The sequence below is a fragment of the Nilaparvata lugens genome, chromosome 10, assembly GCF_014356525.2.
Source record: "Nilaparvata lugens isolate BPH chromosome 10, ASM1435652v1, whole genome shotgun sequence".
Classification (NCBI taxonomy): domain Eukaryota; kingdom Metazoa; phylum Arthropoda; class Insecta; order Hemiptera; family Delphacidae; genus Nilaparvata; species Nilaparvata lugens.
In genome coordinates, this window is record NC_052513.1 from 37,422,757 (window position 1) to 37,446,863 (window position 24,107).

The 24,107-nt window shown below is 33.2% G+C and overlaps 2 protein-coding genes across 2 annotated transcripts in view; one reads left to right on the forward strand and one right to left on the reverse strand.

Moving 5' to 3' along the window:
* Positions 1 to 2,232, reverse strand: part of LOC111046625 (proline-rich protein 36) — a 302,205-nt gene extending 299,973 nt beyond the window's left edge. The window contains exon 1 of the mRNA XM_039436012.1: positions 1,115 to 2,232. Within this exon, the coding sequence (XP_039291946.1) occupies positions 1,115 to 1,504 (390 nt within the window). The 5' untranslated portion in view covers positions 1,505 to 2,232. The remainder of the gene's footprint in view (positions 1 to 1,114) is intronic.
* Positions 2,233 to 15,310: 13,078 nt separating this feature from the next.
* Positions 15,311 to 21,768, forward strand: LOC111046624 (vitamin K epoxide reductase complex subunit 1-like protein 1). Its single transcript, XM_039436799.1, has 3 exons — positions 15,311 to 15,591; positions 17,511 to 17,620; positions 20,174 to 21,768. Exons 1-3 carry the CDS (start codon positions 15,425 to 15,427, stop codon positions 20,398 to 20,400), a joined length of 504 nt encoding a protein of 167 aa, XP_039292733.1. The 5' UTR covers positions 15,311 to 15,424; the 3' UTR covers positions 20,401 to 21,768.
* The last annotated feature ends 2,339 nt before the right edge of the window (positions 21,769 to 24,107 follow it).

Consider the following 24,107-nt stretch of genomic DNA (forward strand, 5'->3'; position numbering starts at 1 on the left):
ATTTAACTACATAATTTTGAACCACATAACTACAGAAGATTTGATGAGTATGACAGTCTAATCTCTCAAAATCATTCGACAGTACAGATTCACTTGTCAACTAATTATCCCCGGATTAATTGTCTTGTCATAATCAACTATTTAATCACACTCATGAACTAATTGTCATGAACAGAACTGATCATATCTTGTAGTTCAACTGTACAACTTTGAACTATATAACTACAGAACACTTGATGAGTTTGAAAGTCTCTAATTGTCTTATTGGATTATTGTTATAATCAACTATTCAAGCACTAATCAACTATACTAACCATGTATAAACAAATTGTGATACAGAAGAACATAACTGATTGATAAGTTCTTGTTAACTGGAGTTTTTCAACGTAATGCATGACAAATATGGAACTTTAACCACGGTTATGACTTAATTGTGATATAGAAGAACTTGACTAATTGATAAGTTGATGCCTAGAAATTTGATAATTGTTTTTTTCTGCTCTCATGTATATGCATGTATGTGTATGAGTAAATTATTGTTTGTTTTCTTTTTGGCAATAAAATAATTTGATTTGATTATTGTTTAACTAAAGTTTTTCAACAGAATGAATGACAAATATGGAAATTTAACCACAGTTATGAGCTAATTATTGTGGTAGCCTACTGAATAACTGGCCTAATTGATAATTTCTTGGTTAAAGGAGTTTCTCAACAGAATGCATGACAAATATGGTATGTAACACAGTTATGAACTAATTGTTATACAGAGGAACATAACTGAGTGATACCTTCTTGGTAGCAAGAGTTTTTCAACAGAATGCATGAAAAATATGGAACTTTAACCACAGCTATGAACTGATTGTGATACAGAAGAACATGCCTAATTTATAAGTTTTTGTTAATTATAGATTTTCAATAGAATATGCAATAACAGGGAACTTCAACAGAATGTTTTATAAAAAACTTGCCAGGAGACTATCTGGTATTATGTTTCTTGTAAGATTGGGTGGTAAATATAGGGTTTCAAAGAGAAGAATTTTGATGAGATTATCCACATCCAGTTAGATTGTAATGTAAACATAAGATTTATGATGAAATTAAACACAAAACTAACCTGTAAATCATCGTAGGTCTTGAAGGAAAGAATGGCGAATCCATCCACAACATCCTCCTCGAACAGCTCTCCTTGTTTCTCCTTGTTTTTCTCCTTTTTTCGTCGACTCGGGGGCGGAGGCCTAGGAGGCCTTGCCGCTTTCACCGCCCCCGCTTCCTCCTCTTCTTCCTCACCACTATCCAATACCGACGCCTTGGTAGCTGCACTCTTGGGGGCGCCCTTTAAGGGCGCATTCTGTGCCTTTTGCGCCTGGGCTTCCGCTTTTTGCGCCTGCATTCTCTGCGCCCGCTCGCGACGCTTGTTGCGTTGGGCGCGCTGCTTGGGCGTCTCTTGGGCGGGCGTAGCGCCCCCGTCGACCGCGACAGACGCGCCGGGCACGGCACGTGGCATGACTGTAGCTAGCGACCGTCTGTAGGCACTTGGAACATTGTGATTTTGTAGCTAGCGACTGGTTTTGTCGCTTTATATTGTAGCCAACAACTAACAGCCCTCTGTCACACCGAAATACATTGTGATTTTTGTAGCTAACGACTAGTTTTGTAGCCAACAATTAACAGCCCCCTGTCATACCTAAATACATCGTGGTTCAAGTAGCTAGCGAAAATTTTGTCGCCTGACTATGTATTTCTGTAGCTAGCAACTAAAGCCCCCCGGTCACTGCGAGAAACATTGTGTAGCTAGTCACATACAACTGGAATTTTGTCGCCAGTGATTGATTGAATTCTGGCAGCTAGCGACAGACGTTTGTCGCTCGCGACCTAATCAACAAACTCTTCTCATGACGGTGTTTAGTCACGACGCTACAATTCGATGGAATATAATTTGTAGCTAACGAGTGAATTTTGGTCGCATGGTGTTAGGACAACGCTCTGTGATACAACACCGCCAATATTCCCTCACAAGATGGCGGATCCTAACCACACTTCACAACACTGCAACACCGTAACACCACATAACACCTCAACACTGCACACAACATATTTCACACAATTATCACACCGTTAATAAGTAATTAGCACACCCGTTCACACACCGCGATCTGACAGTATATCACAGACGACGGTTTTAACGGCGAAAAAATCGATAACGACCCTAACCTCTCGAGAGACGAACTCAGACTGAACTGAACATTTGGAACTGGGAACAGAACAAAGCCGTGGTGGCTAGTGTAATACGCATGCAGAGCTGCCAACCTCACCACACCAGATTGCACCAACTGCGTCGACGGCTATAGTTAGGGGATAACACTATAGGTATAGGAAGGATACAGGTCTGGATATAGATGCCGGTTAGTGGGCTACAGATTGGAACATCCATAGATATACGGATATTGCGTATACAGAGGATATCTTTAGATATGATAGATGCTTGTTGGTGTTCTATAGATAGCGGATAACAGTATAGGTATAGAAAGGATAGAGGTCTTGATATAGATGCCAGTTAGTTTGCATTGATATAGGGGACATCTATAGATATACGGATATGAAGTATACAGAGGATATCTCTAGATCTCGTGGATTTTTGTTGGTATGCTATCCTAGGTTAGAAAGGACATACTATAGGTAAAGAAAGGATACAGGTCTAGATAAAGTGCAGGTTAGTGGTCTATAGATAGGGAACATCTATATAGAAAATACAAATTATATAGAACAGATGACAGGATATCTTCAGCTTGGCGTGCTATCGATAAAGAATATCTAAAAGTTTTGAATTGTTTGTTTTTCAGATTAATTACTATGGAGTTTGTAGATTTGATGCCTAGTGAGATCAGACTCGTATATAGTATAGAATTGAGTTTATTGAATCAGAAAGACACTACATAATCAAGCATATTATCTCGGTAGTAGACATATCATATTATTGACCAAGCGAAGTGAGGTCTAAGATTCAAGTCGACGGTTTGGCATTTCTCTTATTGTTTTAATGTTTATATGTTGCGCATTTACGGCGAAACTCGGTAATATATTTTTCATGAAATTTGACCGGTATGTTCCTTTTTTAATTGCGCGTCGACGTATATACAAGGTTATTGGAAATTTTGCATTTCAAGGATAATATAAAAGGAAAAAGGAGCCTCCTTCATACGCCAATATTAGAGTAAAAATCAGATTATAGAATTATTCATCATAAATCAGCTGACAATTGATTACACAGATGTGTGGAGAAGCCAGTCTATTGCTGTCATAGCCACCTCTAATACAAGGCCGCGGCTTACGATATTGCAACGTCGCAGTGTAGGCCTAGAATCTAATAAATGATTGGTGAAAAATATTTTAAAAAATACCAGCTGATCATTTTCACCAATCATTTATTAGATTGTAGGCCTACACTGCGACGTTGCAATATCGTAGGCCGCGGCCTTGTATTAGAGGTTTTATAAAGTTAGAATAACTTATACAAGAAAAAAATGTAGATAAAGTTCTTAAATGATAGGACATAAGATCAATTTAGAAACAGTACACACAGCCAAATCATTCATCAAAATAACAGAAAACACTCCTCCAAAGACAGTATAAATCTATATAACTATGTTATAGTAAAGCAAAAAGGACAATGTCAGCAAAGCAAAAAGTCAATTATACACTATATTCTATAACATAGTCAAAACCTTCTGCAGCATATCAAAAAGTCAATTATTATGCTAAACTCCATTGCAGGATTCAAATCCTTCTATAGCATAGCAAAAAAACAATTAAAATTTATCAAAAATCCAATTATTCTACAGCAAAAGTCAACTCCTTCTATAGCATAGCAAAGAGCCAATTATTTCACAATATTCAACAGTAATGCAAAAGGACAATGTCAGCATAGCAAAAAGTCAATTATAGACTATATTCTATAACAAAAGTCAAAATCTTCTACAGCATTTCAAAAAGTCAATTATGCTAATAAATCATGCTATAAGCTCTATAGCAAGATTCAAATCCTTCTATAGCATATATATATTATAATAGCATATTATATGTTATATAATAGCAAAAATACAATGTCAAGATATAAAGAAGCCAATTATTGAATGAAAAAGACTAAGAAATTGTCAAAAAACCACAGATTTATTGATACTTAGAAAGACCGGTTTCGGTTATTACACCATTGTCAATCTCCGATAAACTAAAACTAAATACAAGAGCAGCAGAATTTATAATATAGAAACTTAATTTAAGAATGGGTCCCTCTAATAACGTTGCAACTGACAAAATTTCATAAAGTGATGTTTCAGTGTAAGAACGTTGGTAGAATTTTTCTACCAACCAAATAGTAAAAAATAGCAAAAATACAATGTCAAGATATCAAGAAGCCAATTATTGAATGAAAAAGACTAAGAAATTGTCAAAAAACCACAGATTTATTGATACTTAGAAAGACCGGTTTCGGTTATTACACCATTGTCAATCTCTGATAAACTGTTTATCAGTTTATTTACTAGATAATAAACTTTATTATCAGTTTATCGGTCTTTCTAAGTATCAATAAATCTGTGGTTTTTTGACAATTTCTTAGTCTTTTTCATTCAATATGAATAATTACCACAATATCAAATTCTCAACTACACAAAAAGCCAATTATTTCTCTACATTCTACAGCAAAGTCGATTCCTTCTATATAGCATAGCAGAAAGCCAATTATTTCACTACATTCAACCATAGAGAAACGATAGCATAAGTAGATATCCTATGGTATAGGGCGTTTATGTCGCAACTTTTACTGTTATCCCAAGCCGATAGTTCACGTGGTTCTTTCCTATGCAGCTGTATGACGCTGGTAGTCCCTCAAATTGTGCCGTTCATACACTATCACCCCAACAAAACAGTAAAAATTGACAATAATCGACAGTAATCAGCTTGAGATAACAGTAGAAGTTGCGACATAAATTCCCTATACCATGATATATCTACTTACGCTATTGCTTCTCTATGATTCAACAAATAGCCCAGTCAATAAAGGTTTTTTCGATCCGAAAATTAAATAAAAGCTGAATCTTCTACCATCGATAGAACCCTCCCAGAGGGTCATTCTCCCAAAAGTCCCAAGAAATCCCCTTGGAGCTTCCCCCCCTAGCCCCCCTCAAAGTTGAAAAATGCAGGTAATCACGGAAAATGAATTATCTCTGTACCCATTTATCGGAAACAGTTCTATTATATGTCATTAGATTCGTTAAATTATGGACTACAATATTAGGTATATTCATTTTCTTAATAAAATCAACAGTTTTCTTGATAAAATAATATATATGTAAAAATTTAGGGGGTTTGCGATTTGATTTTTTTGTTTTCTTCGATTAACTTCAAAGCAAGTAGTTTCAAAGAAAAATGAGCCAAATAATTAATGTAGCCACTCTTATTGCAAATCCATTGATGTATATTGTTATGTATTTGCGATTCGATTTGACGCCGTGGAAGGGGAAACAGTCGACGCGGAACGGCGCGGCAGACTCTCTTAGCCACAGTAAAAAGCAAACTGGAAATCAATTATCTCTGTAACCATTAATCGGAAAAAAATCTATCATATGTCATTCGATTCGTTACATTAAGGACTACAATATTAGTCGGATTCATTGCCTCAATAAATCGAACAGTTCCCTTGATAAAATAATATAATGTAAAAATTTAGGGGTTTTTCGATTTGATATTTTTGTTTTTCCGATTTACTTCGAAGCAAATAATGTTAAAGAACAATGTGACGAGAAATTATCGTAGCTACATTCATTGCGAATCTATTGATGTATATTGTTATGTATTTGCGATTCAAGTTGACGCTGTGGAAGGGGAAACAGCCGACGCGGCTGTCTCCCTTCACCATAGTAAACAGAATAATACTGGTGTCTACATTGCATCTCATTTACAGTATGTTGCTCGAAACAATCAATTTTGTCTATTGTTTTGACATGCGCTGTATATAGATTTTCACTTTTCAATACTCCTACTAAGAGTAAAATATTACTCTTAAAAATCAGGATTTTGTTGTTTGCTCACAGAATTTATTATATTAATTTGAAGTGTGCCTTCTCCATACGAGTCAGAGGTAACACAATTTGATAACTCTAGTTTCAGATATTGATGTTTTTCAACGAAGTTTCATGATATATTAAGTGTCTGACTCCTTCATCTTATCCTTATTTTGTGAAAAATGAAGATTCAGAATTTCTTTTCATAGCTTTTCTTGTGTTTTATCTTGTTTAATCACTCTTTATAATTTAAGCACTACTTGATAATGGAATTAATATCATCAGATCACGTGAACAAAAAAATAAAAGGGTGGGCCTACCTGAGATACTATATGATAATACTGTACTCCTGATAAGTTGAAAATAATGTCCAAGCTGAAAGTAGATTAATTTGTTGCACATTCGGTTCAAATATTAACAAATGTTACCAAATACTACCAATATTATCACATATAGTGAGAACGAATTACTCTGAAGCTTTCTATTCTCACTGAACATGAAGAGGCAATACCAAGCCAGAATCGCAGTTCCGTTCAAATCATTATTATCAGAGCTTTCAAATTGATGCTATGAAACTATGGATGTTATCCCCATCTCACAATTTCCCTATTTATCCTTATCCTGATTCAGAATAAAGTAGTTGATCTCTATAATCACAAAAATCAATGTACAGTACCTATAATAAATAATGCAACTTTTTCTAGGTACGAATTTCAAGGCTCATAAAATGACTTTTTCTCATTCACAGGCAGAAATTCCAATGATCTTCATAATAGTAGACTAATTTAATGAAAATTGTTTGTATTGTACATTGTTCGACGTAAGATGAGCTACATTTTAAAGTAATTAACGTATTTAGGATTATCATGTTTATGAATGGAAGCGAGACTGTGATAGAAGATTAGTCAAACTGAATATAAACATTATATACAATGCATATTTCTGATCAACTATAATTACAATGATAGTATCAAGCCGAAATCAATTGAGCAACTGAATTTCAAAGTTACTATCCACTGTTCAAATCGCACTGTGATTTCCTTTTACTTCCAAATGGATTGAATTGCCTCACTCTTCAACGTAACAATTATTGTAAAAAAACCAGTGGAATGTGAACGTCATCCAAATAGCATTTGAATTTCAATAGATCTATTCTTTTGGTGCCCTAATCAAAATCAATTTCAATCAACATTAATCGACATAAAGGAAAGCTTCTGCCAACCTTGTGTAATGAATGACAAGATGCGAGTGGAGGTGAAAAATCGATATGTTAACAAAAATAATAGAAGATGATGAATCATCTTTCAATTAATCTTATACGGTAGGGTACTTTGTGGTTAAATGTGAAACACTTTCATGATTTTCCTACCTTTTATGCATGCTTACTCTTCCTTATTTGTATGTTTGCATGGCTTTCATCTCTAGAATCTACTGAATTTTCATATGGACTGTCTAAATAATATAGATTCAACTAGTAAGAACGGAAGATAAGCTACTTTACAAATAGAATCATAGAAAGTTTCAACTCAACAAGCCCAATGTATAAATTTTTATGCCTCAGCCGTCATATATATTTGGCTCAACTGAAGGTATATTATCAACCTGGCTTGTAGAATATTAACTGTAGAAAACAGCAAACACTGCACACTATGATTTTTCAGGAAATTGCCACTGTTAACACTATTGTAATCTATGATTTATCTCAGTTTTTGAATTCATAACTTATGATAAATTTTAGCATAGAATTATGATCATACACACATATTTTAAATTATCTATTATATTACGGTATGTAATAGTATGAATATTTTATCGGTTGCAAACAATATCTTTGTCTGTCATAGAATGCATGATTTAGCACATATATAACAACAAAATGATTTTAGAGAATTAAAATGTGAAAAATTACTTTCATCGCATGTCAAAACAATAGACAAAATTGATTGTTTCGAGCGCCATAGTGTGAATAAGATGCAACTTAGAAAGCAGTAGGCCTACTACTGCTGTATTTTACTGTTACTATGTTGAAGAGAGTCAGCCACACGCCATACCGCGTCGACTGTTTCCCCTTCCACAGCGTCAAATCGAATCGCAGATAAATAACAATATACATCAATGGATTCGCAATGAATGTGGCTACATTAATTATTTGTCTAATTCTCTTTAGATTATTCGCTTCGAAGTTAATCGGAGAAAACAAAAATCAAATCGAAAAACCCCTAAATTTTTACATATAAATTATTTTATCAAGCAAACTGTTTGATTTATTGAGGAAATGAATAAGACTAATATTCTAGTCCATGATGTAACGAATCGGATGACATATGATAGATTTTTTTCCGATTAATGGTTACAGAGATAATTAATTACCAGTTTGCTGTTTACTATGGCTAAGTGAGTCAGCCGCGCCGTTACGCGTCGACCGTTTCCCCTTCCACAGCGTCAAATAGGATCGAAAATACATAACAATATACATCAATGGATTTGCAATGACAGTGGCTACATTAATTATTCGGCTCATTTTCCTGTAAAACTACTTGTTTCGAAGTTAATCGAAGAAAACAAAAAAATCAAATCACAAACCCCCTAGATTTTTACATATATATCATTTTATCAAGAAAACTGTTAATTTTATTGGAAAAATAAATATAACTAATATTGTAGTCCATAATGTAACGAATCGAATGACATATAATAAGACTGTTTCCGATCATTGGTTACAGAGATAATTGATTTCCCGTGTTTACCTGCATTTTTCATGTTTCAGGGGGCTGGGGCGGAAAGCTCCAAGGGGATTTCTTGGGACTTTTGGGAGAATGACCCTCTGGGAGGGTTCTATCGATGGTGGGAAATTCAGCTTTTATTTAATTTTCGGATCGAAACTGCTTTTTTGGACCTTCATTGACTGGGCTAAAAGTCAATTCCTTCCAGTCCAGCAAAAAGACATTACCAACAAGCCAGTTTGTATAATAGATTTAGGATTTAGTGACTGTAAACACTTGATAAGATCTAATCTAATCTCAAACAAGGTGAGGCTGCAAATTGGAATGGATTTTGATTGACATAGTTCTATTTATAGCATGGAGTGTTGATCCAGTGTCTATCATGGTGGGATTCACTTTAAACTGTCAGCATTGGAAAGAATGGGAAGCATTGAAGCTATGTATAAGGACTACTGACAGTATGAAGTAGATGTCAGAGTAGGGGAAGATGGAAGGTAGGGGGTTGTTGTTCTGGGGATTTAATTAATAGGGACCAAGAGAGAGAGAGAGAGAGAGAGAGAGTGTGGAGGTGTGAGAGAGACAGTGAAGGTGAGAGAGAGAGAGAGAGAGAGAGAGTGCGAGAGAGAGAGTGAGAGAGAGAGAGAGATTGCGAGAGAGAGAGTGAGAGAGAGAGAGTGAGAGAGAGAGAGAAGGAGTGAGAGAGAGAGAGTGAGAGAGAGAGTGTGTGAGAGAGAGAGTGAGAGAGAGAGAGAGAGAGGAGAGAGAGAGAGAGAGAGAGAAGGAGTGAGAGAGAGAGTGAGAGAGAGAGTGAGTGAGAGAGAGAGAGAGTGAGTGAGAGAGATTGATTGATTGAGTACTTTATTTATGTAGATTACAATATATACTGGCTTATACACTTATATACAATAGCTTACAATACAGCAAAGTTTTAGATGAATTTACATAGCATAAACTAAGAAAATAATATTATTGAACTGTATAATGATATGAAAAAAAAATCAATTTGGAATAACTATACAAGATAATATTATTGTAATGCATCTACATAAATTGGCGGAGCTTTGGACATATCAATGTCCATTCTTTGGAAAGAATATTCAAAATATCCTTCCCACTAACTCTCTACCAGAGAGAGAGAGAGAGAGAGAGAGTGAAGGTGTGAGAGAGATTCATTGATTGATTGATTGAGGACTTTATTTATGTAGATTACAATTATACTGGCTTATACACTTATATACAGTAGCTTACAATACAGCAAAATTATAGATGAATTTACAAAATATAAACTAAGAAAATAATTATTGAGCTGTATATGATATGAAAAAATCAATTTGTAATAACTATAGATAAAATAGATAATATTGTTATGCATCTACATAAATTGGCATGAGAAGGTGTGAGAGAGAGAGAGAGAGTAAGAGCGAGAGTGAAGGTGTGAGAGAAAGTGAGAGAGAGAGCAAGAGAGAGTGTGAGAGAGAGTGAAGGTGTGAGAGAGAGAAAAAGGAAAAAAGAGTGAGAGGGTGAGGGACAAATGAGAGAGAGTGTGTGAGGGTGTAATAGTGTGTGTGTGAGAGAGAGAGAGATAGTTTGAGAGTGAGAGAGTGTGTGAGGGTGTGAGAGTGAGAGGGGTTAAGGCGAGCACAAAACACGAATGTTGAGATAGGATTTAGGGTAATCTTCTTAGCATTGGCAGACCTAAGGAATTACCTTTGTAGGGTGCAGTGCACCTTCTGAGAGTGAAAGGGGTGGAGTATAGAGAGGATGAGAGAGAGAGAGAAAGGAAGAGAGAAAGAGAGAGGAATGTGAGAAGGGAACAGTCGGACAGTGATAAACTCGATTGACTGTGGTAGAAACTTTAGAGAACAAAGGGTTAGCCTATAAAAGCTAAGAAATAATAATTTATACTGGAAATAATAGACAAGCTAAAATAGTAGTCTATAGTATGGAGAATATTGTTTTGAAATGGAAAAGTGATGAATTCAAATTGACTTGAAATGGAAAGTAGAGAAAAAAGGTAGCCTAGTAGTTGCTGAAAAATAATAATTTATACTGGAAATAATAGACAAACCAAAATAGAATGGTATAAAGAATTTTGTTTTGAAATGGAAAAGAGATAAATTCTAATGTACTTGAAATGGAAAGGAAAAACACTTGCGCCAATTCCATGAAAATCTCATACTTTTCATCCACCGTTAAATGACGTCAAATTATTTCATTCGTTCTGTAATGTATAGAGAAATCATATGTTACCATGAACGTTACCATGTTACTATGAAATTGGAACGTTACCATGGGATTCAGAATAAATAGTTAGTACTTGATCTGGCCTAATCGCATCAAGTTAATGTTGTATTTTGTCTTATTTAAGTGAATGAACGATACTTAACAAGTTCAAAGATTAAGAGTTAGATGATCCCGTTCTACGGCGGTTCTAGCAATTTTAATTGCTAGACAGAGACAGAGGATATTTGTGAAGTAGAAGAAGAAGAGTTGAAAGAAGAGAACCACCGTTAAATGACGTCAGATTAGATCATTGGTTCAGAGATTTAGATGATCCCGTTTTACGGTGGTTAAATTCAATTGCTAGAAAGAGAAAGAGGATGTTTGTGGAGGAGAAGAAGAAGAGTTGAAAGAAGAGAATAATATGTAAAAAGAGAGCGGAAGGAAAGTGGTGTGAAATGAGAGCGAAAGTATTTTTAGCTGTCAATACAACGATTGTTATTATTTATGGTTCATCAGCGCTATACTCTGAATTCACTGACTCTACTATTTTCTATTATGATTAATAGCAACGGTATATAGAGTAAATTGTAAAATAGTGAATTGTGCTGAATTCTATTACTATGGTATTTACTACAGTTCGAGATCAAAGGAGCTTTGTTTACGCTGTAATTTGATACTCGTATATACATTTTGATCTTCCATTTTTATTACATACTTCATAATAATATTTACACTTTTAGTTTGAGATTCATTCACGGAAAACATAGGCTGCATGAATTTGCTGATTATTGAATGAAAAAGACTAAGAAATCGTCAAAAAGCCACTGATTTATTGATAATTATTGAAAGACCGGTTTTGGTTATTACACCATTGTCAATCTCTGATAAACAGAGATATTTCTTAGTGTTTTTCATTCAATATGAATAATTACCACAATATCAACTTCTCAACTACACAAAAAGCAAATTCGCTGATTCTACACTTTGATCTATCTACATTGATCTAGCCTACATTATATATGCATATAGTTTCATTGTTGCATTGTTGACTTTATATCTATTATTCTATTGTCTTGTTTTTTATGATCCAATCACAGCAGCTTAGATTAAATTAATAAGATAACAATAGTAATTAATAGAGATTAATTTTGACATTAAATATTAATAATTTGAATTTTGACATTAATTATTATAACTTACAGCTTTAATGAAGATTAACAATCTCTATAACTTCTCAACTATAGTCTGTGTAAAATAAGTTGAGACTTGGCCCTCCATCCGAAGAAATTACAAGGTTGCCAATTCGTGTGAAATTGCAACTTTCTCAATTCCCAATTCAACGTCAGAATTGGATGTGGAATATCATCCCTGATATTCTAGTAGTGCTGAAAAAGTTTCAGGGTTGAAGGATTAAAAGGAAATTTAACTTTTATGATAAAATTGGAAAAATTGCAAAGATTAGTTTTTCTTTTAAATATCACTTCTCTCAGAATCATGGGGCGTCGTAATGCGTAATTATTTTATGTCAAATTAACGGGGGGAATGTCTCCTTTCTATTAATTGGTGTATGTATCATTTTTATCCAACCTAAAGTTATTTTTTAATTAATGATTATGTTCGTGAATTTCGAGACGTTGCAAGTAGAAAACTATTTCTTATTTTTGGAAAAATTATTTCAATTATTTATGAGAAACTTTCTCGCTTTCACCACCCACTTATCTTCTGAAACAAAATCGATTCCAGCATGTCGAGAATTTCATGTTTTCTGCTCGAAATATCTCGACATTGACGAACATAATCATTAATTAAAAAATAACGAAAGTTTGGCTAAATATGATTCTAATATTTGATAATAATATTTCATAATAAAAATATTTGGCTAAATATAGACATTTTCCCCGTTGATTTGATATAAAATTATTACCCATTACGACGTCCCATGATTCTGAGAGAAGTGATATTCAAAAGAAAAACAAATCTTCGCGATGTTTCCAATTTTGAGGCCAAGTCTCAACTTATTTTACACAGACTAAACACAAAAAGTGAAAATATCTATGAAGATTGTTATGATTACTATTCCATATTATTATTACTACTATTATTACTTCATCCAGTTCAGATATATTTGCTTTATTGAACAAAAGTTTCTCAAATACTAATATTATTAAGCATACTCAGCATATAAAAAATCACAGAGTTAGCATAATTAGTGTAAGTCACTTAAAACTGTGACACCATAACTCATAGATGACATCAATGCCTCCTTATTTATTATAATGCTGCCAGTTTTAAGTGAAACTCAAAAAGCCATGTAGATTTGATTTGAAGTACCTACAGAGCTCCTTTGTCCATTTACATCATAAGAAATGCCATTATGAATAGAAGGTCGTAAAAAAATAATACAGTATAATATATTACTGTTTATTCATATAGTATAATATACTGATATCATATTATGATAAAATTATTATTACTGACATAATTTACTATGAAAATAATATAGATGTTTTCTATACAAGCATGGAAGCATTGAATACAATACTTGCATTGATGCATTGAAAAAACAGTGTCGGAGTAATACATGATTGGAGTAAAACATGATTGGAGTAAAACATGATTGGAGTAATACATGATTGGAGTAATACATGATTGGAGTAAAACATGATTGGAGTAAAACATGATTGGAGTAATACATGATTGGAGTAATACATGATTGGAGTAAAACATGATTGGAGTAATACATGATTGGAGTAAAACATGATTGGAGTAATACATGATTGGAGTAATACATGATTGGAGTAAAACATGATTGGAGTAAAACATGATTGGAGTAATACATGATTGGAGTAAAACGAATAATCTGAATTACAAAATCAAATCAAATTTATTCACTCGAAATTCATACAAAATTTACACAAAAGTATTAAACGACAAGTTACTTGTGAAAAAGATACTACTCACAAAAATTACAGTATGTTACTGGACTTTGTCGGCGAATAGGAGTCAGATACAAAGTGTTATAAGTAAAATTATTTATTTTATCACTTTTTATATAGATGAAGATTTATCAGGAGGAGATAGTTAGAAGATTGATTTAGAAATTTGAGTAAGATTACTACCATTTAAATAAAATGTTTAATCATCTTTTAGGTTTATGTTAAATTAAATGACATCTTTTGGTACTCGTTGCTAGCACACAAATTTAGGTTTTGATGGCAACGCCAATTAAATTTTAAGTTTGAATTTTATTTTTATTCTGTATTAGTATGAAGTATTTGTTTTATTTATCATTGTTATCTTTATAATTGGCAAATAAATGATTTTGATGATTTGATGATGTTATGAAGATGATTAAATGCAAGCTCGCACATACATACAAAAAAGGATTTTCCGTATCATCCACTATTATAAATTTCACAACAATATTTTTGGAAAAAGAGCGATTAAAGCCTATCAGTCTACAGATAAATAATATGTAATTAGAATAGCAATAAATTCCATATTCTAGTGGAAATAAAAGAGCACAAATAGAAATATTACAATTGATAATATTAGATTGAAAATAATTCAACAGAAAGACAGTTATTAGTGACAAGCTACCAATTAACGTGATAAAAACTGTTGTAATATCAAAATAAGACAATAAAAAGACAATGAAGTAGGCTATTATATAATATTAAAATTATATAGCTTATTATGAAACATCATGCTAATAATTATAGCATAGTTCTAATTATTAATTACTATAACTTCCTAGGCTACTACTCTTGATTTATTCAATGAAGAATATAGAAAATCAAAAAAGAAAACACATAAAGTCCCCTATAAATTCATTAACTCAATATCACAATTTGAATAATTTAACTACCTATTCAATTCAAGTTGATTTACAGCAAAGTTGCTACAGTAACTCATTAAAATTCTTTCATTATGACATTTTTTATAGGTTTATTGATCATAAACTCCTATTTTAATGACATTTTGAGTATCGATAATATTCTGTATTTTTATTGAATAAGCATCTCAAATAATTTAAAGGGCTGATAAATGTATCATTAAATATTTCAAAACATGAAACTCTGAAAGATATACAGGATAAACATGTTTTATGCTGGAAACCAGTGAGTGAATTATTGAATCAGAAAATGTGATTACATTATTCACTGGTATGAACCAGAATAAATTATTCAAAAACTTCACGCTAACGCTACCTATTGACAGAACAATCAACTAATACACCAGCTTTCCTTTAAAGCCGCTAGGTGTCGCTAGCTATCCAACAGCTGATTTCATTGTTTCAAAGTTCATTCTTGTCGTCTGCTTTCAAAGAACAGTTTGTTGTTTGTCATTGTTGCTAGTGATAAGTCTTGAACTTTGTTTCTTGAAGTTTTAAAATATTTCTAAGCAATTTTTAACATTATGAATATTAATTTAGTCAATTTCCTACTTGAATTGTTCGCTGGAATTGGGTTTCTGCTGTCAGTTTACGCCTACAATGTTGAAGTAAGCTTTGAGGAAGACAACAGTTATGTCGCTATGTGTGATATCAGTCAACACATGAGTTGTACTAAGGCTTTCAGTTCTGAGTAAGTAAAATAATAATTTATTAGTGAGCCCCCTGGGCTGGAGAACTCGCTCAAAATGCCTCTGATATTCTGTCAGATGTTCTTCTAAAAGCAGTTAACAATCATGATTTGTTTTGAGCTATGAGCCCCCAGGGCAGGAGAACTCGCTCAAAATGCCTGTGATATTCTGTTAGATGTTATACTAAAAGCAGTAAACAATTAAGAAACTTTGTTTCGAGTTATGAGCCCCCAGTGATGGAGAACTCGCTCAAAATGCCTCTGATATTCTGTCAGATGTTCTATTGAAAGCAGTAAACAATTAAGAAACTTTGATTTGATTTATGAGCTCCCAGGGCTGAAGAACTCGCTCAAAATGTCTCTTATATTCTGTCAGATGTTCTTCTAAAAGCAGTTAACAATCAAGAAGATTTGTTTTGAGTTATGAGCCCCCAGGGCTGGAGAACTCGCTCAAAATGCCTGTGATATTGTGTCAGATGTTCTATTGAAAGCAGTAAACAATCAAGAAACTTTGTTTTGAGTTATGAGCCCTCTGGGCTGAAGAACTCGCTCAAAATGCCTCTGATATTCTGTCAGATGTTCTATTGAAAGCATTAAACAATCAAGAAACTTTGATTTGATTTATGAGCTCCTAGGGCTGAAGAACTCGCTCAAAATGTCTCTGATATTCTGTCGGATGTTCTATTGTAAGCAGTAAACAATCAAGAAACTTTTTTTTGAGCTATGAGCCCTCTGGGCTGAAGAACTCGCTAAAAATGCCTCTGATATTATGTCAGATGTTCTATTGTAAGCAGTGTACAGTCAAGAAAATTTGTATTGAGTTATTGTACTTAATAGCACTGGCTTATTTGAGATTTGTAATTATATTTTACTTATGCACTTTCAATGTTATTCTGTTATTTCCTTCAAAATACGAAGGAGTGAGTCAATTTTGTTAGCCAAGGAACTTGATCTGTAGGCCTATAGCCCAATGGTTTCCAAATTCTTACTTTCGAAGTTTATTGAAATCAATCAAAAGTTCTCGTTGAACATACAAAAACAGATCACAGATGAAAAAATACTCGAACCTCCAGTTGAAAGTGGGAACTTGCTACACTCGTTCAATTTAATTTATATTGTGTCTACACTTCAGTGAACGGATAAATATGCAACCGCATCGTTTGGACCTGCTTTAAAAAATATGAATGTTTTCAATAAAATTCTATGTTTAAAATAGACAAGATTGATTCTGAGATTAGTTTTAAATCAGCTTTGTATCATCAAGTCAAATACCGGTACATTTGAATTTCACTTGGAATAATATATTATTTGACTTCAGTGTCATAATCACTGATTCATTTATCATAGAATCATCTTTAGAACCGGAATTGAGCTTAGGCATCTGTTGTTACGCCATTATGAATCACTTGTACACTGAAATACTAAAATAGATCACGTTGAAGCACTCATAATGACTCAAAGTTCAAATGATTCATTGTAACGTATAATAATTATCAAGATATGAACGGTAGCACAGATTTATTTAGTTTATGGCTGCAGGTAAATATTAGATATACAGTAGTACTTTTAAAATTCGTAATCCTCTATAATTCGTAGTGGAAGCCCGGCCCCTTGAAAAAACCTCTATAATTCGTAGTAAACTCAAGCGTTCGCTTATCATCGATCTCTTCATTCTTCTCCCCTCCACCTCTTCATGCTCCCTCACCAAAGCCTCTATAGTTCGTACACTCCATAATTCGTAGTAAAAGCTTGGTCCTAACAACTACGAATTATAAAGGTTCTACTGTAAATAAGAAGTATTGAATTCTTATTATCCATATCCATATAAACCATCCACTCAATCTTGATGAATTTATATTTTTGAAAAATATATAAACAATTTGAAAAAAGTTATATTTTCTATAAGATATTTATTTTTATAGGTATGGAAAGGGATTCGGACTCACAAGACTAATATTTGGAGAAGATTCGGCTCTAAATCTACCAAACGGAGCTCTTGGCTTGATATTCTACAGTGTTTTTGGACTACTTTGTAAGTATCAATGGATTTCATCTGAAATCATTCAGGTTTTGAAATAAATTATTTAAAATTCTTCAATTTCAATCAATTTTTTTTTCCTGATTGGTAATAATATCGGGGCACCGAGCTTCACTCGTTATTATTATTTATTGATAAAAAAAAGTAAAAAAGTAAATTCGTATGGCTTTTGTTGGTGGGGAGTCCCTTGCGGGAAGGTCTCACCGCCTGAATATATAATTTGAGCCGTCAATGGGCCTTACGACTTTCATACTTCAGCCGGGGACCGAAAATTTAACGTGCCCATCCGATAACACGGGAATGATCTGGTTAAAAAACTTTTGGTTGTGAGAGGGTTCGAACCCGGGATCTCTATGCTGCTACGCAAGCACTCTATTTATTGATAAACAGAACACTAAAATGATCGTGTTTATATTTTACAGCTATACGTCAGCTTATGAATTTCGGGGATGCGATATTTTGATTTTCCACAGAATCACTCGCTCACATTTTACTATCCACAGACGACGAAAGTCTCAGCTGTTTCAGCCAAGGATGAATTATCCTTTCAATGTTGTTCAGCGAGTTTTCCCAAGGATGAGACCTAGTGCAATCGAATTTTTGTATCATAAACCTACGTTCCAAATTTCGTGAAAATCGTTAGAGCCGTTTTCGAGATCCGTTGAACATAAATAACCAGATAGAAAAATATAGACAGACATACAGAAATTGTTCGCTTAATATAATAGAATAAGCCCATCTATAGTGTGATACATTTGGAACTGTCAGTATTTCTTATAATATAACATCCATGATATCCATTTAAACAATGCTGACAATTCGAAGTGGATCTTTCCATAGAAACATGGCTTGACTTTATCGTATTTAAGTACAAAACTTGGACTTTTAAGCCCGGTTGCACAAAAGCCGGTTAAATTTTAACCGTGATTAATTCCACGAGAACCAATCAGAGAAGGCGTTTTTGTGCGACGGTTTCTCTGATTGATTCTCGTGGAATTAATCACGGTTAAAATTCAACCAGCTTTTGTGCAACCGGCTCTTAGTGTTTTTTAATCCATAGAAAGGTCGACGTTATAATGACAGTATTCGATCAACATTGTTGTTGCTATCTTTATCTATTATTCGACAAAGCAGATGGCGTTATCCTTTACTAGCTCCGCAAAGAATGGGCATTTATATGCACAAAGCTCCGCCAATTTATGTAGATGCATAACAATATTATCTATAGTTATTCCAAATTGCTTTTTCATATCATATACCGTTCAATAATTATTTTCTTAGTCTTATTATGTAAATTCATCTATAATTTTGCTGTATTGTAAGCTATTGTATATAAGTGTATAAGCCAGTATAATATTACAATATTATATTGTAATCTACATAAATAAAGTACTCAATCAATCAGATAATTTTCTAACAATGTAGAAATATAATTAACAAAATTAAAAATGTTTGTTAATTCAATTTCAATCATGAAAATGTATTATTAAAACATAAAAAATATGTTTCCTTCACGAATAAAATATAAATGATTATCTTAAACAAGAGTGAACAGTTGAAATTACATCAGATGTACCAGTATCAGCTATAGATGGCAGTGACAAGGCTAAGAATCGGTAACACTGTTCTCCTATCTTTCTTCCTCCACTACTATTATAACGCGGACCTTATTATAATTATGAACTGCTACTGAGCTATGCGGCCCTGGTAGTTTGAACAGCAAGAAACGCGAAAAGCCTCCACTGTACGACCTATGTATGAGTGGGGTCTTTCAAATTTTAACTGTTAGTTCTGTGGAGGAGCCGTGGTCTCGTGGTCTAGACGCTGGCTTTGTGGCCCAGTGGCCCGAGTTCGAATCTTAGCAGGGTCAGATTTTTTTGACGTTCATTCCTGTAGTATTGTGGAGGTGAACCCGCAAAATGGTGTCTATTTTGAGCAGACTGATATATGGAAAAAATAGGCTGAGCCTGTAATATTTCTCCAATAAGAGGAATAAAAATAAAATATAATTGATTATTTTTAACTATTAGTTCTGTGGACAGTAGACTTCACGTAGTTTTCTCATCCACAAGTTCATTTTAATCATTATTTATCTTATTTTCAATCACCTTTTATTTGTTTTTCATGTTAGAATACTGATGGGCACGCATCATAAAAAATATTGAAAACACTACCTTATAGAAATAGACACGGCCAGACATCTGTGTAGTGCATGCAATGAATACACTTGTCAGCTGATCGATCCTATCTTCAAAGTAGATAATAATGTATAGTGATATCATAGTATGGAGGAATTCCTTTTCTTTTCATATTATCTTTAAAATACAAAATTTCAAAAAACCTTGTGTATACATCGACGCGCAGTTGAAAATGAATAATATTCCTGCCAAATCAAATCGAATTCTATCAACGCGTTTGGCCGTAATCGCGTTACATACAGACAGACAAAAGCAAATAATCGAGTTGAAACATAGACCTCACTACGTATGGATACTGATGGTTCTCAAGTTAATCTCAATATAATCACTGTTTTTTTGCTCATTGCAGGTTTCAGTACTTCCAGTCTAAGCTCCAAAGTAATGATTTCGATGGCAATTGCATCAAATCTGACTTCCCTATGGTTGGCCTATGTACTCTATTTTGTGCTCTACGACGCATGCGTGGTATGCATTTCGTTGTATGTTGTAAATGCCACCCTGTTATGGTTGTCGCTGCATAGACAAAGTATAGTCGCTGGGTACAATAAGAAACAACATAAAATGAAACAAAAATAAACATTATGCATACCATTATATGAAAAAATTATACATTATGTGAAAATATTAGTTGACCTATTAATGACTTCACATTATGTGAAATCATAATACAGGAAGTCATCATATTTATATAATTCATTCATTTCATTGATTCTCATTCATTTATTGTACAAAATATTACCATAGAGAAACGATAGCATAAGTAGATATCCCATGGTATAGAGCGTTTATGTCGCAACTTTTACTGTTATCCCAAGCCGATAGTTCACGTAGCTCTCTCCTATGCAGCTGTGTGACGCTGGTAGTCTCTCAAATTGTGCCGTTCATACACTATCACCCCAACAAAACAGTAAAAATTGACAATAATCGACAGTAATCAGCTTGAGATAACAGTAAAAGTTGCGACATAAATTCCCTATACCATGGGATATCTACTTACGCTATTGTTTCTCTATGATATTACAATCATAATTATAATTATGACATTGAAGGAAAAAATAGGCTGAGCCTGTACTATTTCTCTCCAAAAATTTATCTCTCTAAAGAAGATCGAGCTTACCAAAAAATGTTATGTAGTTAAGTATCAAGTTTGTAATTAATTGAAGTGATATATCAATTTGAAAAGATGAGAAGGAATTGATGTAAAATTTTGTAGTTTGAATTATCTTGAAAAAGAGAAATTCAATAAGTCTGTTCAGTACAGTATCTAAAAGGAGTGAACAAATAGAGCTCATGGAAGTTGCAATTATCAACAATCTTATGATCTTGATAAGGTAATCAATAATCAATATTATCTTCTATAAACTACACAAGAGACTCAAGCAACTTCATATATTGGCAACAGAGAGAACATTTAGGGCCGGTTTCCGAGCTCCGGATTTGGCCAAGTCCTAGACTTCAAACAGCTGGAGTCAGAAAATTGGCTTTCCAAAACGGGGCGTAGTCAGAGTGTTTATTTTCTCATTTCTATAATTTGAAACGTTTTTCCTTGACGAAATTAAATATTTCTAAATAATTCAAAACAGCTGAAACTTTACACTTTTTTCTCTTTATTCTATTTTGTGTTTAATTTACTAGTTTTTTGAAATTTAATTCAAACGTGACTATGACAATGACTGCGACTACGCCCCGTTTCGAAAAGCCAATTTTCTGACTCCAGCTGTTTAAAGTCTAGGTCTTAGCCAAATCCTGAGCTCGGAAACCGGGCCTTATAGGTCTTCAGGAAGCTGTATGTTTTCAGGGTAGTTAATAACATATTATTTGGAATATTCTTTGATAAATATAATATTGTAATGTAAATTTATTATATTTTGAATAATACCAATATTATATTTGTTCCATAATTGAGAAAAATAGATACAATACAGATATAAATATTCTAAAAAACAAGAATGACCTATTGTTTTTTATTAATTTGTACAAAAGTACCCCATATAAGTGAAGTGTTCTTATAAATAGTCCAATATTCAATTTCAAATGGGGAAAATGTCTGACCTACACTACTTTTTGCTAATGAATTATTATTGTAATAAATTGAACCAAAATAAAAAGAGGAGATTTATATTTTAATCTAATTCCAGCACCTCGTATCCTGTATTTATCTTTCAGTCCAAGTACTTGTAGTTATGTTTAGAAATATAATTATTGCTAATTAGTTTCAGTTTTCGTAAAGTTTTAGTTTACTTTCAAAATTTTAGTTATTATTGATGAAATTGAGACTTATAGAATATGCCTATCTGTAATTTTAATGATGTGAATGCGTTTTTGTAGAATTGTGTTTTTGGTATTTGTAATTGGCACATAAGAATCTGTTTCTCTATATGCTTCTGATATAATGTGTATCGTCGGAAAAAAAACACCAAATCTATAATAATTCTAATTGAAGCTATTGTTAATAAAATATTTTTGTAGAGTAATATGTATATTATTATTCTCTCCATATTTCCAAGAGTTGGAATTAATTACTATGGTTTAAAAAATGTCACCAAGTTCTCAGTGGAAGAGTATCAAAGCATTCCTATGTTTCACAAAATGCTTTATCTCCTCCAATGCTGTTACACAATAATTAAGAATTTACATTATGGTCTTTGCATTGTGAGAAAATAGTAAAGTATATAAAAACGAAAAATAAAAAGAGTAAGCATGAATACAACATCATTATCAATAGTAATAATAAAATAAAAATCTCAGTACGGTACCCTTTTTTTTGAATTATTTTATCACAAAATGTTTCAACATTGATGCCATTTTCAAGTCTTGAAAATTATTCAAGTCATGTTGAAACATGTTGTGATAAAATAATAATTAATAAAAAAGGTACTGAAATTTTTATTTTTATTACTATTTATATTACAAGTAGCCCTATACAGAAAAGAGACAATCATTATCAATCAATGAACTCTTTGCAGTAATCTTCAACATCATAGTATTCATATTATATGATTGTTATAAACTATTTGGACACTTATTAAATTTAATGGACCATCAAATCGTTATTCAATTTATAGTTTAAATGGTTCATTGGATTACATAAGTGTCCTAGAAACCATGCTATACAATATCTAATCCTAATCAGACTTAAATACAAACTGTCATAAACTACACCTGCATATTTTATAGTTTGTAGATAGTAACTACAAACTTACTCATTCGTGATTAATAAGCTGGTCACACACCGATTAGTCAAGACAAGACTAGTCACGTGTAGTCACAATACTTCACATTGATGCTTATGACGCAACTCACACTGATTAGTCATTGCAATTCGGCATGACTCCATAAGAAACTATGTGAAGTATTGTGACTAAACGTGACTAGTCTTGTCTTGACTGATCGGTGTGTGACCAGCCTAACTTCTTCTTCCTCTTCTTCTACTTTTTCATTCTAGGTTTAGCCAAAGAAGAAGAAGAAGAAGAAGAAGAAGAACCAGGTAAGTTTTATTATAACAGTGTACATACAATACTGACCATGTATAGATGATATAGAAATATGTCTTACTTTATTACAAAACAATTTCAAAACTCTCAAACCAAATAAATTACATTCAAAGCAAGCAAATTGCAAATATACGCGGTACTAATGAAGTTGTTTATCGTCTATTTTATGAGTTTGAAACGGTTCAGACGCCCAGCAAGTGGAAGACATTATAATTAGGCGGTCTGGAATGTTGCAATGGGCGATACAGTAATCACACCTTTAGAAAGAGACAAAACATATGAGAATAAGAGGATAGATTCTGAAATGAGGGGAATATAGGTAGAATAAAGTGAGAAGGAAGAGAGAATAAAGGAGAAGAAGAAGGGAAGTAATATTGGAAGTTGAGTACAGTAATTATACCTTTAGAAAGAGACAAAACAAGAGAGAATATGGAATATGTAGATATGAGAATGAGAGGATAGATGCTGAAATAAGGGGAATATCAGATGAATAAAGTGAGAAGGAAGAGAGAATAAAGGTTCAGGAGAAGGGAAGTTATACTGGAATTTGAGTACAGTACTTATAACTTTAGAAAGAGACAGAACAAGAGAGAATATGGAAAATGTAGATATGAGGATAAGAGGATAGGTTCTGAAATAAGGGGAATATTAGTAGAATAAAGTGAGAAGGAAGAGATAATAAAGGTACAGAAGAAGGGAGTAATACTGGAAGTGGGGTACAGTAATCATATACCTTTAGAAAGAGGCAAAACAAGAGAGAATATGGAATATGTAGATAAGGGGAATATC